Source organism: Emydura macquarii, unplaced genomic scaffold (assembly GCF_026122565.2).
Source record: "Emydura macquarii macquarii isolate MOO-44397 ecotype Brisbane River unplaced genomic scaffold, CSIRO-AGI_Emac_v2 contig_480, whole genome shotgun sequence".
In the NCBI taxonomy this organism is placed as follows: Eukaryota; Metazoa; Chordata; order Testudines; family Chelidae; genus Emydura; species Emydura macquarii.
Window position 1 is genome coordinate 10,476,243 of NW_027130617.1, and position 15,971 is coordinate 10,492,213.

The 15,971-nt window shown below is 38.4% G+C and overlaps 1 protein-coding gene across 5 annotated transcripts in view; it reads left to right on the forward strand.

Moving 5' to 3' along the window:
- TGFBR3 (transforming growth factor beta receptor 3) overlaps window positions 1-9,230 on the forward strand; it is a 164,018-nt gene extending 154,788 nt beyond the window's left edge. For 4 of the 5 annotated variants that reach the window (XM_067538487.1, XM_067538489.1, XM_067538490.1 and 1 more), the window contains exon 17: window positions 6,951-9,230. In XM_067538487.1, coding sequence (XP_067394588.1) covers window positions 6,951-7,069 — 119 coding nt within the window. In that variant the 3' untranslated portion in view covers window positions 7,070-9,230. Of the gene's footprint in view, window positions 1-6,170 lie in introns of all 5 variants that reach the window. The other variant, XM_067538491.1, reaches the window with a different exon arrangement.
- The last annotated feature ends 6,741 nt before the right edge of the window (window positions 9,231-15,971 follow it).

Consider the following 15,971-nt stretch of genomic DNA (forward strand, 5'->3'; position numbering starts at 1 on the left):
AGACTGAAGGCATTGACCAGGTAGCTGTATCTGCCCCTTTGGATAATGGACAATGTTATTTATTTTGATATTTGGTTTTGAAAACTGGAAGATTTTGTCTGCTAGCGTTGAAAACTCACCTTGGGATCTGAAAGTGCAACTGAGATTTTTATGGCTTCTGTGCCATCACCAATAAAAATTCTGTAATTGGAATTTAGTTAACAATTCTATTGATATGTGAGCCAGAAGAGAAGCCATTAAATCTTTTTAGCTAGGAAAGTAAGCAGCTGTGACTGACTACACACCAGGAGCAGATCAAATGACTAAAAAGATTCCATATTTACAGAGGCAGTTTTCTGACTTATAACTGCAATTTAAAATGTTTTAAACTTTGTTTACACAAAATCTTACACTGGTTTAATTAAAATGCTCAGTTTTTACAAAGTTAAGCTAAATTAATAGTCACTTACAGTTGATTTAAGTGTGCCCAAACAAGGGTTTCCATGGGTTTAAGTAAATTGATCTGAAAACCAATTTTAGTGGACCTTGTGCAAATTGCATGAACACCTGTCTTTGAGGAACTCCTCCTATCCAGTTGTTTCTTCCATGGTAAAAGAGAGAAATCTGTATTTAATCATGGACTAGAGTGTGTGCTGTGTGTCTCCTGAGAGATGCGATACAGGAGGAGAAGGGAAAGCACAGGTGGTGTTGCATCATCTTTTGCTCCACTTGGATTCTGAGACGTCGCAGTGGCTAGAACTGCCCTTCGTGTATGGTTAGCCCAGCACCATGGACTGTTCCAACATGCAGCACCCTTGCTTAGGCTCCCTGTGCGCTGCTCTCCAGCCCAGAATCCCCAGAGCAATCTGTGCTCTGGGCTACTTCCGCTCTTGGCATGCAAGGATTTTGTGGGAGGGTGCAAGTGTGGGTGGGCAGGGAAGAAAGGTAAAGTGTCAACCCTATGTTGCTCTTGTTCAAGGGACTTCTGTCCTAGTCTTTTGCAGCCACTGGAGCAGGGTATAGGGGCCAGAATCTGGCTTTATATAGTCAAAGCTTCTGTAAATACTATAAACTCAGAATTTAAGTTAATTGGCATAAATCTGCTGTTTCCAATTGATTATACAACAGCTTTGGGGAACAACATTAATATTTCTGAATACATTAGCTGTGTATAAAGCTGATTTGGAAGCCAAAAGCAAATGTGGGTACTTCACAGGATGTGATAAATACTAATGTTCAATAGCTGGAACATGGGGGAAGAACCAGAGATACAGGTCCAATGTGTAAAACATACAAGTTAAGGAAAGAATCAACAAGTTTAAAGAATTCTTGAATTAAAGTTTTAAGCCTTCCTCCTTTATCAATAAAAATCTGTTCATTTACCGAGTTATCTATAGGGACATGTGTTGTATGTCAGAAGTTTTATGTTAAACTTTACAGTATTAATAAATAGCAGCATTACTCAAGAGACCAGAGATAAAGTAATCAAAATTAACAAAATCCTGTTGTCAAAAACAATGGGAAGTCGACATAATAAATCCTTCAACAAAATGGAATTTGGACCAATCCCATTAAAATAATTAGTGACAAACTACATCAGTCATAGTTACCATGTAAAATAATGAGTGGAGCAGCTGTTCTGACTTTCCTTATTGCCTGAGAGACAAGATATAAGGGGAAAGAAGTGTAAAACAAAAGAATAAAAGGGAAGAAAGGAAGCAAGTTCTCTAGTTCCTGGGATTAGATAATCTGAGAAAATAGATATGGGGGGAGGGGAAAAACCTATCAAGGGCCAGATTTTCAAAGGGGCCTCAAAATGGACTGCTGTTCCTTTGTACATATTCCCCACTCCCACAGTCTCTCCCACAAATTGGGATTTGTAGTAGAGATTTGCTACCAGGGACTGCCCTTGGGCACCATAGCCCTTCTGTGGAGAATTGCAGTGGACAAGTTAATTCAACTCCACTGGAAGGCTTTGGGATCTGCTGAAGACATTTTTGGATAAAGCATAAATAAATATGTAGATAATCTGCATATGATTATGCATATGATAAATAAATATGTAGATAATCTGCATCCTGTGTATGCTACAACCACATAATTCACTCTTTGCAGTTGGATTATGCTCGGGAATACCAGCTTTCATTTTACATAACATCTTTCCAGCCTTATAGTTTGAAAGAAAAGCTGGAAGAGTTGTGATCTGACTCAGAAGTGATGCCATGATTCCATCCTGTGTTTGTAAGCAGTCTGAAACAATCTCTGTTAGGCCTGGTCTACACTGGAAACTTTGACTAGCATAGTAGTGATGCTTGGGGGGGTTGGGGGGGTTAAATTACAGTTGGTATTGGCAAAAGCCAGACCGTAGATCCAGTTATACCAATAAAAATACTTTTGTTAATTTAGCTTATTTTGTTTGGGGTACTGGTAAACTACATCAGCAAAAGAATTATTTTGCTGGCATTAGCTGTGTCTACATTAGGAGGGTTTGGTAGTATATACTGGCAATCCCTTTCTAATATAGGGAAGGCCCTAAATGAATGAACTCCCCCATTCATCTTAATGGGTTGTTAACGCTGAAACCAAAAGATAACCTAGAATGTAGAGACAGCAGGAAGTAAATGCAATAGACTATCAAAATAAAACTCAGCAGCTAAATTGGTATTACTCATTTGATTATTTCATGCAATTAACTTTTTTTTAATGTAGTTTATCTGAAACTGCTGCAAAGTTTCCACCAGAACACCAAAGAAAATGTAGGGACTTCACTGCAGAATTAGGGTCCAATTTGCCATTTGTACACAGGGCTTTGATTTTAGAGAGAAGTAAAGGATAGAGGCAAAAATGTGAGTAGGGGAATCGCGAGGTGTTCTAGCCTCCTTTTCAGCCAAAAGCTCCCTATTTTAGACTATTTTTCCAACTGGTTAAAGAACTTGAAAGGTGGCTACCGACCTTTCCACAATAGTATATTATCTGTCTGGAGAGGATCCAAGAACAAAGGAAGGCAGAGCTTGGCTAGTATTGAATACTCTACCTGAGCCTCTTTCAAGTAAAAGTCTTGTTGCACCCTACTCATGTGCAGTAACCTTTCAGGAGTTAATTTTGAAAATATCTGTGACTGGAGAATTCTATTCTAAGTGAATAAACCATCATGCTTAAGGATAAATACATGGGACATGGAACAGCTTGATAAGTTATTAGGTTTATGTTTAGCAAAGTCTAACAATTTAAAACCCTGCATTATGTATGGCACACACATCAGTCACCTAATCCTCTTAGAAAGTATGATTTTCTTCTTTTTCGGACAGTGCTTCAAGTTAACAGGATAAAATTTTCCAGAACTCTGGAAGTTAAAGGCCCTCCCGTCTCTTGTTTTTAAAATGGGATCTGATTAAAATAAACTGACATAGCAACCAATTATATTTGGCAAATGGAGATAGAAAAGCAAACATTCAGACTTCCTGGACAGGGAGTACTGGCAGTTTTCCTAAGTGTGAATAATAAAGCACATGTTGTCACATTCAGATGGGTAAAAGCTTGTTTACTGTCAATAGATAGGATATGGCCATTTTGAGGCGTGATAAAGCACTAACTTTAGACAGGAAGCTGTTTACATAAAGAAGGCAGTAGTGTGTGTTGCATTAAATAAATTTCTCTTTACTTAAATCCTGTTAAAATCAAAAATAATTTGACAATTTATCAAGGTGATGAAAAGTAACTGAGACTAAGCAAAAAAGTCAGTGTAAATATATTGATAGGTTCTGTTCAAATTCTCACTAAGATTTGGATATTTCAGTTAAGAGACATTAACAGCATTTGCACTATCTGTTACACAAATAGATTGTTTTATGTCAGAACTGCCAATAATTTTCTAGCCAGGGAACGGTGAAGAGGAAATGAAATTACAACAGAGTCATTGCCACTGAGGCGTAGTGCTAAACCCCCAAACTTTTAAAGGAAGATGCCTCCTAGGAAGTTTCCCAGAAGAGCAGAGGGATGGGGTGTGTAGTGCTATTTGGCTTCAAAAGAGATTGTGACAGCTGTGCTTGTCATTTTGCCTTAAAAAGAGAGGTATTCAGTATATAAACTAAGTTATGGTTAAGTTTATACAGATCGTATTGAGATGCTGTGGCTGATGCAAAGCTATGTGTAATCATGTGGTTTGTAAAATGGGTGACAGTGAAGCTGTAATAAGACCTAACAGCCGGGAATATGGGCCAGTTCTACATTTTGCAGAACAGCTTTCTTGGCAGAGATGTTGAGGGGCCCTACTGAGGGAATGGAAGTAACTGCAGTTCCTGTGTTCTGATAACAGCTTTTTCTGATTTTTTTAAATGAAAGAGTTTGCTTATCACTGACTTATAGATATGTCCTTCAGCATGACAGGAAGGGAGGCCTAGACACAAACAGCTAATGGATAGAGGAGCATTTTATAATGAACGAGAAAATGCCCAAATAAGGTTTTTGAAAAGTTTAAAAGATAACAAAAACTGTTTACTACAGTTTACTTCGTTTATATACAAAACTGTCTCTAATAAAAAAAAAGGAATGAAACGTTTTGCTTAAGAAACACAGAGCTCTGCTCTGGATCACACTTAGTAGTAGTCTAGTTCATTGATGTCAGTAGAGTCGCTCTGGATTTGTACAGATCAGAATCTGCCTCGCAAAATTATATGTCCTATTTAGTGTTGAATCCATGGGCCAAATCCTGACCTTCGTTAAAGCAATGACGCTCTATTGACTTCATTGAGGAAGAGTGTGTCGGAGCTTTTTCTTCCTGTTCCTGAAAACAGTGGGGTGCAGAGCAAAAGGTGTGCACTCTTTAGATAGTAGGTACTAGTTAGCCTACAATCATTGCTGTATGCCTGAGCTGCTAACTCCTACATGTAGGTTGCCTAACATTTTTCATTGTGAAGGATTCTTATGACCTCTTCTTTTGAGAAGCTGCTGCACCTCCACTGTTTGCAGCAGGGCTTTGATGTTTAGTAGGTGGGAATCCCCTTATGCTACAGAAGTGCCTCTTCATGCTCACCATAGTCCATTCAGATATGGGTGAGCTTTGATGCCCTGCATGACCTCTGTGGGGTAAGGGTCTTTTGTTTGGGTTTTTTTCCAGGTTTTACAAATAATGAACATTGAATTTGTTTGTGTTTACATATCACCGATAAAAATAACAGTTTAAATAAAGATTTGGGTGAGCTACAAAGTGTTAAAAATCACCCCCTTTCCTTTCTGGCAGTTGCCTGCCTCAGGAAAATTTTGGCAGCCTGCCAAAACTCTGAATAGTCCAAGGCTGGGCTCACATGGTTGTTGCAGCAGCAGCAACAGATGTGGCAGTGGGGAGCTGTCAAAGCCGCTTTTAGGGGACAAGAAGGAGCAAACCAGCCAGCTCCCATCCTGTAAATCCTTGGGACCAGCACATGGCTCTAGTATTCCATTTACCAGTGGGTGCACTGCATGTGGCAGGAGCTCTCCCAACTACTGGGCAGGGAAGGCGCGTAGGGAGAGATGGATAGGTCAGGGTCCCCTCAACAGCCCTATGGATGCAGCACGTGGTACCACAAGGTCAGTCACCCATCTGGGGGCAGCACATGGGACAGGAACTCTGCCAACTCTGGCTGGCCTGGCCTTCCCCTGACCACTCTCCAGTCCCAGCAGTTCTGTCTCCCTTCTTGCTGCTAGCCAGTTAATCTGGTAGCTCAGGCAGCAACAGTCTGTGGTGTAATGCTGAAGACTCAGGGTTCCAGCACTGATGATGACTGGGAGGAGGGTAGGGATGTAAGTGGCTAAAGCCGTTGTCTTACCTCTTACTAATTAGTTTTAACAGTTGTGGGGCGGGGAGGAGGGAGGTGCTGAGCCCAGCTGCAGCTCTGCACGCCTGGGAGGGAGGGTGAGCCATGCTGAGCAATAAATGGATTATTAAAGGAATTTTTACATCCCTAGAGGAGGATTACAGATCCACATAATAGAACTTGTCACCTTTTTCTTTATTTAAAAAAAACAAAAAGTGTTAGGAAATTATACCCACACATGACTATGTTAACTTTGTAACCTTAATGGTCTTTTAAGCACTTCAAAGTTAGGAAATGCCAGATTTATGGTTGCCTGTGCAACCTTAATTCCCCCCTCCGATGTGTATGCGTTGTGATACAATCTTTAATTATATTATCATACTATTTTTCCCCCCACAGGACCCCTGCCTCATTCAGTGCACAAAATGGACAAGAAAAGGGAAGTATTAATTTTGCACAGGCATCCATAAAAATCAGGCATTTTCTAACTTTAGTGCTTGACTTTGTAATCCAAATAACATTTTAATAGTTTGTGTGTGTGTACTTACACTGAGCATGAAATGGCAAGAATATTGTACCTTACACTGTTCTTTGCTGTAACTACTGCCCATATTGTAGTAACTAAACCATTACATGTAGAGTGAGATATGCAAATCAAGTCAGCATTACAGGATAGGCTGTTTTCCTACTCTGAAGATGGTGGTCTGTATCATGGTATGTGCCATCCTCCTGACTGAAGGGCGTGTTGTCTTCAGCTCCGACTCACTGGTTTTAGTAAATGCACTGCTCTGTGTGCTGGCATTAAGACAAAACATTCTACACTTCTCTAGCTGTTTTCCATCAAACAGAAAAGCTTAAAAAAAATCTAGAGTCTGATCCTGATTTGAGGTATGACTGAACCTCAGTTGATGGACAGTTGACTGTAGGATATATACAGCAGCCATAGGTGAGCTCCCTGTCAGCTGCTTTTATACAATTAAGAAAACAGCAAGAAAAATTTCCCATGTAAATACTACCGAGGTGTCAAAATTCAAGTAACAGATTTCAAATAGAAACATTATTAAAAATATCATCCAGTGCACAGTTTTTATGGAAATAAGAGTGACAAGAAAATTGGAGTGGGGAGAAAGATTTTTCCTGTAGCATCTAACATTTTCTGTTTCCATCTTTTTTCCCCAGGGGAAACAGCAGGAAGACAGCAGGTCCCCACATCCCCACCAGCCTCTGAAAACAGCAGTGCAGCACACAGTATCGGCAGCACACAAAGCACCCCCTGTTCTAGCAGTAGTACAGCCTAACCGAGGGGGAAATAAGTCCAAGGAGCAACAGAGGAGGGCAGAGGTTCAAAGAGACAGTTTGTTGACATTAGCGTTCTAAAGTTGAAAGGATTAATTTGGTTTCTTTTGAGAAATGAGGGATCTCACTGTAGAAAAAAAATCACCTAATCTTCTGGGTAAATAGTCTTTGGACCTTTCTACAGCATGTTATGCTACATAAGACAAAATTAATTCTACAACCTGTTTAAAAGGTGTGTGGGCTCATTGTGAAATACATGAGTTTGAAAATGCGGCTTTGGTTATACAAAATAGTTTTTAGTTCCTATACCTTTTAATAGACAAGGAGTTCGTAAAAGGATTTCAACAAGATAAGTAGCATAAACGAGATTTTAGGTCAAAGGATTCCTACACATCAGAAAAAGAAAATCTCAAGCTCAGATAAACTTGGTTAAAACCATTTTATTACTTCTGCTGTGTTTAACACTTCAGAGTAGCTTCTTGTTTTGTTGAGCTTGACTGCTGCAGCATCTTACCTGCTTTCTCCTTTCGCGTGCAGCTTCAGATGTGTTTGTTTCAGCTGTTTAAAATGTGTTGCCTTTGGTAATTATAACACTAAAGCAACATTCCCTTTTTGTTCACTGGCCAAAACTATCTTCAGTTAGTTTTTTACCCACTAGATGCTTATACACACAAAGATTAAAGAAAAGATCATATCCTTATGCACTAATGTTAGTGTGTATACTTAATGAAGTGTCTTTATGCAAATGTGTATACTACAGTATACACAATTTTACTTAATCTAGCACGCTTATTTTTTAGACTGGGGAAATTATCTTAGTATCACACACTACCCATGAGAATGCTGTTAGCTATTTATAATTGGTCTTTATATACATATTCTGAGATTAATATACAAAAAAATGTATATTGAAAATTTCTTGGCTCAGTCCTACATTCTTTGTGCACCCTGAATTCCAGTTGACATCACTGTGGTTTTGAGTGCACAAGGGATATACAACTCAGCCATCTGTGTAAAACACTGCATAAAAAAATGAAACTATTCTTCGAGATAATAGTCCACAGAGGTTTATGTCAAACTACTAGTTAGTCATATGAACATTGCAATTGGATATTCCCAAAATAATGTGAGAAGGGTAATAAGGCACTAATTTTCACAGTATTATTGTGATTTTGCCTTATCCTGGCCTTACAATAAATCCCAAATAGGGGGAAAAATTAGATGTGAATTACTTTGAATATTATGGCGTCACTTTGCAACTATAATATGCTCTACTGATTCCTGTTTGTTTGTGTTTAAGTGAATGCTATTCTCCCTTCACACAATATGAATGACTCCCATTAACTTCAATAGAGGCTGCTTGTATCCTGAAGCAGGAGAATAGGATTTTTTATGTTAGGGTGATATTCTCCTGCTAAGTCTGAACTCAAGATTTCTATTGCTAAGTCTACATTCGTGCCACGTATACATTGCACACTGATATCAATGGATATTCTGCCTGTAGAATGAGATCAAAATGTGCAATAGAGATACATACTCAGGTTAAGATAGCAGAATTTTGCCCTTAATTTTTTAAAACACATTTGTCTCTGATCCTGCAAACACTTATGCACATGGGTAAATTTACAGATAGACACTGTTGCAAAGGCTTTAACGTGTGCTTAACTTTATGCCCTGTGATCAGTCTCATTGTCAATGGAGACTAAGTTTGTAAAGTTAAGCACATGGGAAAGTCTTTGCAATATCAGACCCATGAATAATTCCTTTGTGTTCAACAGGATGACTCACGTGCATAAGTGTTTGCAGGATTGCATCCTTGATGAGGTGTTGGGAGAATAAATATGCTACCTGTGTGTTTGAAAATAATGCGCTTTGCCTAACCTTCAGCAGAATGTATTGTGTAAGCATATTCTATGTATAAAATCTTTAAAGGTGTCTTCAAAGAAGACTAAAGTCTTTAAGTCAATCATAGCTATATTTTACTACATTAAATGTGTATAAAGATATATTTGTTTTAGATAAATGTAAGTTACTCTATATATTTAATTTCAGTTACTGTGAATTTTACTTTTGTAAATTCTTTCCCCCATTTTAACCCTTTCCTTCTCAGATTAAAATGTAGAGATTCTCATAGGAAGTCTTAGAAAATTTTCTTGAGATGGACAGGTTTAAAACCTTTTGTATAAGATAATTGTATATTTGAGAGAAACATGCTGCATTATTAATGATTTTATCAATAATTATTCTAATTTTAAAATAATTTACAGATTTATATTTCCAAACTGATCAACCAAATATGCAATGTATAAAAACAAAATTGAGATTTTTAGCCTTACATTCAGGATACAATTTAAATTAATGGACTGATCTTGATGTACTTAGCTGTTTAGAGTTAAGATTATTTCAAACTGAGTTCACAAAAGTTACCATGTTAATTGGACAATGGACGTCATCAAATGCAAGTGTAATTTCTTACTGGATTGAACAGCCACTTCTGTAAACAAGATAAGTAAACCAAGGGCATTTCCCTATTAATAGCTTTATTAGAAGAATGTATTGTACCTTGCAGCAGTCATTGACTACTGCAATTCAGAATACTGCTACAGATGTAAACTCTCTTTATAAACAGCCATTTATATTTACTGTTTCTTTAAAGTTATATAGTGTTGTATATCATTTGAATGTTTCACTGCAAAGCCACTGTTTGAGTTTATCAGGAGGCCTGATCCTTCCATTGTTGTTCAAATGGTGGTGATATTTACCTTGTGCAAAGGACCAGTCAACGCCTATGTGCCATTTACATCCAATTTAGCTCTTCAAAATGGGGCTCACATGAGACTTAATTGGTGCTGGTCCTGTGTATAGAGGTGAATTTCACAAGTAACCCTATTAACACCAGTGGGGTTCCTGGTGGAAGGATGGCAGGATTGGGCTTTAAAAGAGACAGCTTCGGATGGTAAAAGCCAATAGTGAAATAATTAAACTCCAAGGCAGACTGCGTGTTGTATACATATATTGTCTAATCACTAGCTTTAACCTTTACAAATACGTAGTATTGGGCAGCTGTTATGTTATTGTTTCCAAGAGGTCAAAACATTGAATTGGGCTATTTCTATGGCATTTACCAGATGGAAGAGTTTTGCATAATGTCTCTAGAGAGGATTGTAAATTCTTTTTGTTCCTCCTCTAATTATTTCTGCAATGTATATACCAATCTTTTCTGTAATGTGTATCTACCTCATGCTTCACAAGAAGACTTGTACTGCTGGTTATGCTGACAGCACTTTCTGTGAGGTAACTGTTGTGCTCTGTTTTTGTCAGTCAGACATGGGGTGTTCATGAAATTAATTGGTATTAGCTATCATATTTCTACTGGTTCCGAACCCAAAACTTTGATTTTTTTTTTTTAAATCAGTTCTTAATTAGTGAAATCTCATCACAGCTGTATTTTATTTAAATCAATCAATGGGAGAAATTAATCCACTAATCTCTCTGGCCAGTCTGAACACCCCATTGGTATTTAGTTTTGCGTTCAGTGTTTGAGAAGACTTGGAGATGCTTAGTTGTACAGTTTTGATAACCAGTGTCATGTCATCTTACCCTGTGCATAATAAAGTTATATATCAATTATTAATAATGTGTTGCTTTGTTTTCTGAAACAATAGACACATCCCTGAACACTGATAAAGTGTATAGGCCATATTGTGCCTTAAGCTCATTTACCTCCCATGAGCTTCAATCAGAGCTGCATATCTGATTCTTATTTACTTCGTCCTTCCTCGCCTTCCATCCCCTTCCACATTTTATCCTTTGTCTTTTGCAGGCATCTTATTACCATGGCTTACAGCCAGTCACTAAACAGACACAAGGTATTGAATTCCTTGACCATTCTTCATCCTGATCCTACAAGTCCTTACACAGCAGGATGTACAAGGGTGTTTTACTGCAGCACAAATGCCAGGCACAAGTAAGATTAAGGAGCTAGCAGTAGTCCTTCACACTGATCAGTAGAAGTCCCTAGTCCTGTTGCATCCACTCCCTTTATTGCAAGTGTGCATGGTAAAGAAGGCGAATGTCTGAGAAGACATGGCATTGAGCATGATATTCAGTGTTAATAAGGAGCTTCGCTATTGTATGTTTTTCCTTCTAGGGTCTTATTCCAACTACTAGAGAGCAGTAACTTGGCCACCATGCCTCAGCCCTTACGCAGGCCAGGGTTTTTGGTGATCAGTGTCCTGCTCCTCTCTTTGTACTTGTGTACAACACTCCACATCTGCACTGTGGAAGATCAAGTAGAGCATACCTACATGGCTTCAAAGTTCCTCAAATGTTGAGTTGATTTGCAAACTTAGGTTCCTATTAAAGGGATACAAAATGTTCAGTGTTTTTTTTAAATGCTAAGATCCCCATAAACTGCAACATTTTTACTAATAAGATGCAGTCATAAATTTGCAGATTGCATGTATGAAAATTCAGAGGTGAAATAGATAGTTTCATAATGACCATATTTCAGTTTCTGCAGTGACCTACATTTTTCCTCTTTGGCACAGAGCTATCCAGGTTTAACTTTGTGTGAAAAAAGTTGGGTCTGTGCTTCACAATCTTAAAGATTTATATTTTGAGTGATACATGGAACAAATATGATCTGTGTCTTAGTTTTCATTAAAAAAAAATCAGCCATCATGTGACACTGTTGATTACATGACTATTTTTAAAATGTCTTAAGTAAAATCCTACAATATTACTAAGTGACCATCCACATTTATAAAGTGTTGGTTTCTGCCAAGCACTTGTGAATGATAGAAGCATTTTGGAGAGGGAAGAAATATTATTGTGAGCCAATTTAAAGAAAAGCCATAGTCCAGACCTTTTCTACTCTAAACAGAATTAAATCTGTAGCAGCATTCCCTCCAAGAAAATATACAAGAAAAAGGGTCCAACATTTTGATAGATTTTCATAGTTGTCATTTTGTAGTTGTTAAGCAGATATTTGAGGATTGAAGTCTGTTTGTTGCCTTTATTTTTATACTTTATTCCCAGTTCTTCAGACATTCTGAACTTGTGTTCATTTACATGGATTGGATTCCGCACACAAAATCAAATGACATTACTTCACCTACCCAAAAAAGATCACAGCTTAAATTACATTTTTATGGGATTTCTTCATTTACTAAAAACCATAAGGGATTCTCTACCACCTGTAGGAAAGGCATTATGTACTGAAGTGGCTTTTGGTCTACTGTGCAGCAATGGATGTAGTTGCACGTCTACCTCACCTAGTATTCAGTTTTGTCCAGTAAAATAATTTTGCTATATGCTTAGAAAAAGTACAACAAAACAGATTAGATTAGCAGAGGGACATGAGAACAAAAGATGTTATACTTTTAACTGAAAAAAAGTTTTTTTTGTTTTTTTTTAAATAGTTATTTTGGTATCTACATCTGAGACTTTTTTAAAAAGTCAGTTTGGAAGGAGTCTTTTACTCTATTGTTACTTATTCCAGCCTGTAAACTGCCTATGACAGTTCATAGGACTGCACAGCACAGCAAAGCACTTTAAAATATTGAAATAGTGACTTAGGAAAAATTATTTTGAGGGTGAAGCAAAGAAGAGTGGCTGAATTTAAAGATGCCTTCAGTGGCTCAGCAAAGTCTAGTTTGTGAGCAATGCTAATTTCTGAAGTGTTGCTGGTAAGAGAACAAAAAGCTCTTTAGACTGCCCATTAGTTAAAAGAATTCCCTGAAGTCCTAAGGAACTTAGGACCGTGGAAAAGACTCCACTTGACATGCTGTTTTCTGCAGTGCTTGATTCCACAGGTAAGTGGTTAGTAACACAGTAAATTACTGAACTAGTAAATGGGGAAAAAAAGAGAAACAGGATTAAAATTGCTATATACAACAGCATTTTCACCAATAATATTTATCCTTTAAAAAAATTTCATGAATGCCAGAATGTGATAGAAAATAAAAATCATTGCAAGGAGGTTATAAAATAATATTTAAGGAAGCAGTTTATAAAGGACCTAGAAATGAAACTTAAGTCCATGGCACGCTTCACTCTGAAGTGCCTTGGCTAGCTTTCACAACAAAGTACCTGTAATAGTAAGGGCCTTACACCATACTACTGCCAACAGCATGCAAGGTTACAATCTCGCATCACAAGGCAAAGTTGCAGACGGCTAAAAATGCTCTTTCAGGTATCAGGAGTATTAGAGAACTACAACCTAAGCAACATTGTTACAGTCCCAGTGACAAGGCCTGTGAAATTTATTTTCCAGAATGTGTGCCTGAGACTCAATTAGTATAGTAACAAAATAGTTATTATGCAACCAACTTTCCATGTAACAGCATTGAGGCCTTTACAGCAGTTGAAAAACTACTATGAAATTTAAAAGGTACCCATAACAAACCTGAATTAAAGGACAAATTTAGGTGTAATTACTTATATTTAGATGGGATGAATTCATGTTATTTATTAAAGCACTTCTAAACCATTGATCCAGAGTTCAGTTGATACTTTGCAATTATTATAAGCACATTCAGAAACTCAAGAGACCTCCCAATGCATGAAAATAAACTTCTCCCCTGCCCTGTCCAAGAGATAAGGAGCCAGATTATTGTTCAGGACCTTTCTGCAGCCGTGACACTGCAAATGGACCAGAAAGTAGCCAGATTTCCCCAGCTAGAGATTCTCCAGGGTAGAGAAAATTCTAATGGGTCTAGAGTCAACTCCTAGAGCAGTCTCCTCTGCAACTGGCAGGGAAGGTTTCCTTGGGTGAGGAGGAAGGAGGATTGATGTGTTGACCTTTTTTGTCCAGGGGCTTGAATGATTTTTTATAGTGGAGGTGCTGAGCCATTGAACCAAACTGTAAACCCTGTAAATTATGGAAACCACTTCAAGCCAAGGGGTGCAGCAGTACCTCCCATGCCTCTAGTTCCAGCATCTATGCTTATGTCCCCTCTTTCTAAACTTTTGGGTCATTTTCACTTGATTAATGTCTATTAGTTTCCCTCTGTGGTGTGACCTAACAGGGTGTGCTAGCCTTTAAGAGAGACTACAGGCCCAGCACAACCCTGTTCCAGTCAACCCAGAACAAGCACATTTTGTAGTTCTAATTCCCATGGCTTACGGGAGTTAAAGGCTCACTCAATAAGGGATGCTGGGGAGAGGTGGCTGAGGACACAGGCAACCCCTTCCCTCCAGAGAGGGACAGAGAAGGGAAAAGCTTGGTTTCTCTGCTAAGGATCTTGGAAGGAGCTTAGACTGGGGCAGAACAAAGGATGGGGGCAGTCGTGCCTAATGCTCGAAGCCAGGCATACAGGATCAGGTTACCTGAAGTGAGGCAAGAGTGGGTCCGAGGCTGGAGCTGAGCTGGGTAGGAGCAGGCACTCAGGAGCTACCACACCCACAGGTGAACACTTTGAACAGCCAGTGAAATGCTGCTGCTGGGCTTAAGACCCAGTCTGCTGACTTTTCCAACCATCAGGTGAAGTAGCTAATCAGCAGCCTGCTACAGGCCAACTGTGCTCATTACATGTCCTGGATACTGGCTCTGCTGCTGTGGGCCCTGCTTCCTGAGAGGAAAGAACTGTGAGGGAAAGAGAAGCCAGGTGACATGGGTTGGTGATCAGAGCTCCCAGCTGCCTCATTGTTTAGGGCCTCTCAGCTGGAGCTCCCTTTGAATTTGAGGACCCTGCAGGGGGCATTGCTGTTGTACTGCAGAAAGGGGACAGACTGACAAGTCATTTTGAGAGGGCTGTGATGCAAGGACAGAGACTAGGAAGATTTGACCCTTCGTTTGGCTGCTTCTTTTTTTTGGACTTTCTTAACATTGGAAGGGTGAAGTTTTTTGGTTTAGTAAAAGGGTTAAATCACACACCAAAGAGGAAAGCCAAGGCAATGCTTGCACCCTGGTGGGGGAAAAGGTAAGGTGAAACAAGCCACTGTTACATTTGAATGGGAATATTTGATTTTTTAATGAGATCTGAAATGGGACATTTTGTTTTATAAATCAGAATATATAATGTTCTGAATGATGTTAGAGAATGAGTGAAAAACACCTGTTCTCAGGCACCTTTCCTTTGATCTGTTGAATGCATGGATTCTGAAAATCTTTATGGAATTGAACACCATATTAGAAACAGCGAGCAAGATTTCACATTTGCGTTTCCCTGTTAGTTAAGAATCAATTTGTTTGTTCTCAATTTCAGGTTCAGGAAAATATGTTCAAATAAAGCTGGCTAGTCCAATAGATTCATATGTATATTTACAAATCAGATAATATTCTATTATTAATATTGTAATGTCCAGTTGTGGGCTAAGTGCTTCACAGAAAACAAAGTAAAGATAAACATTAATGAAGTGAGTTTTTGCTACTAATTTATAATGAGATTGTCTTACTTTCAGCTGGTTATGTCTCAAACATGCTATATTTGGCACTATCAGGTTCTAGCATGAGTGAGAAACAATAGCTTATTTTATTTAAAAATGTATAGTACTAGAGATGTGTTAAACATGTTAGAGAAGCGTTGGGGTTTTTTCTTAATTGTTCTCTCAACTTTTGTTGTAGTAAAGTTTTAATCTTAGATTATCAAATTCAGAGCTGCTGTAAGCAGGTGCAATTCTGTTGTCAATGTTTATGCTTACACCAGGTCTGAATTTAGACCCTCTGCTCAAAACTATATGCTTGTTCCTCTGAATGCCATTTTATGTCATGTCTTGCACTATTTATTTAACTATCACAATGCACTATTCACTGCTAATTATTTCTGTAGTGCAATTAAGATAAACCCTGATCCAGATTCTGATTCAAAGTGCTCTGGCATTGTAAAAGGACCTTAAAGTGGGCATAAAGTACATTTACACCCACCTTAGGGCCCCTTTGCACAAGCAGAGTAGAGTAAA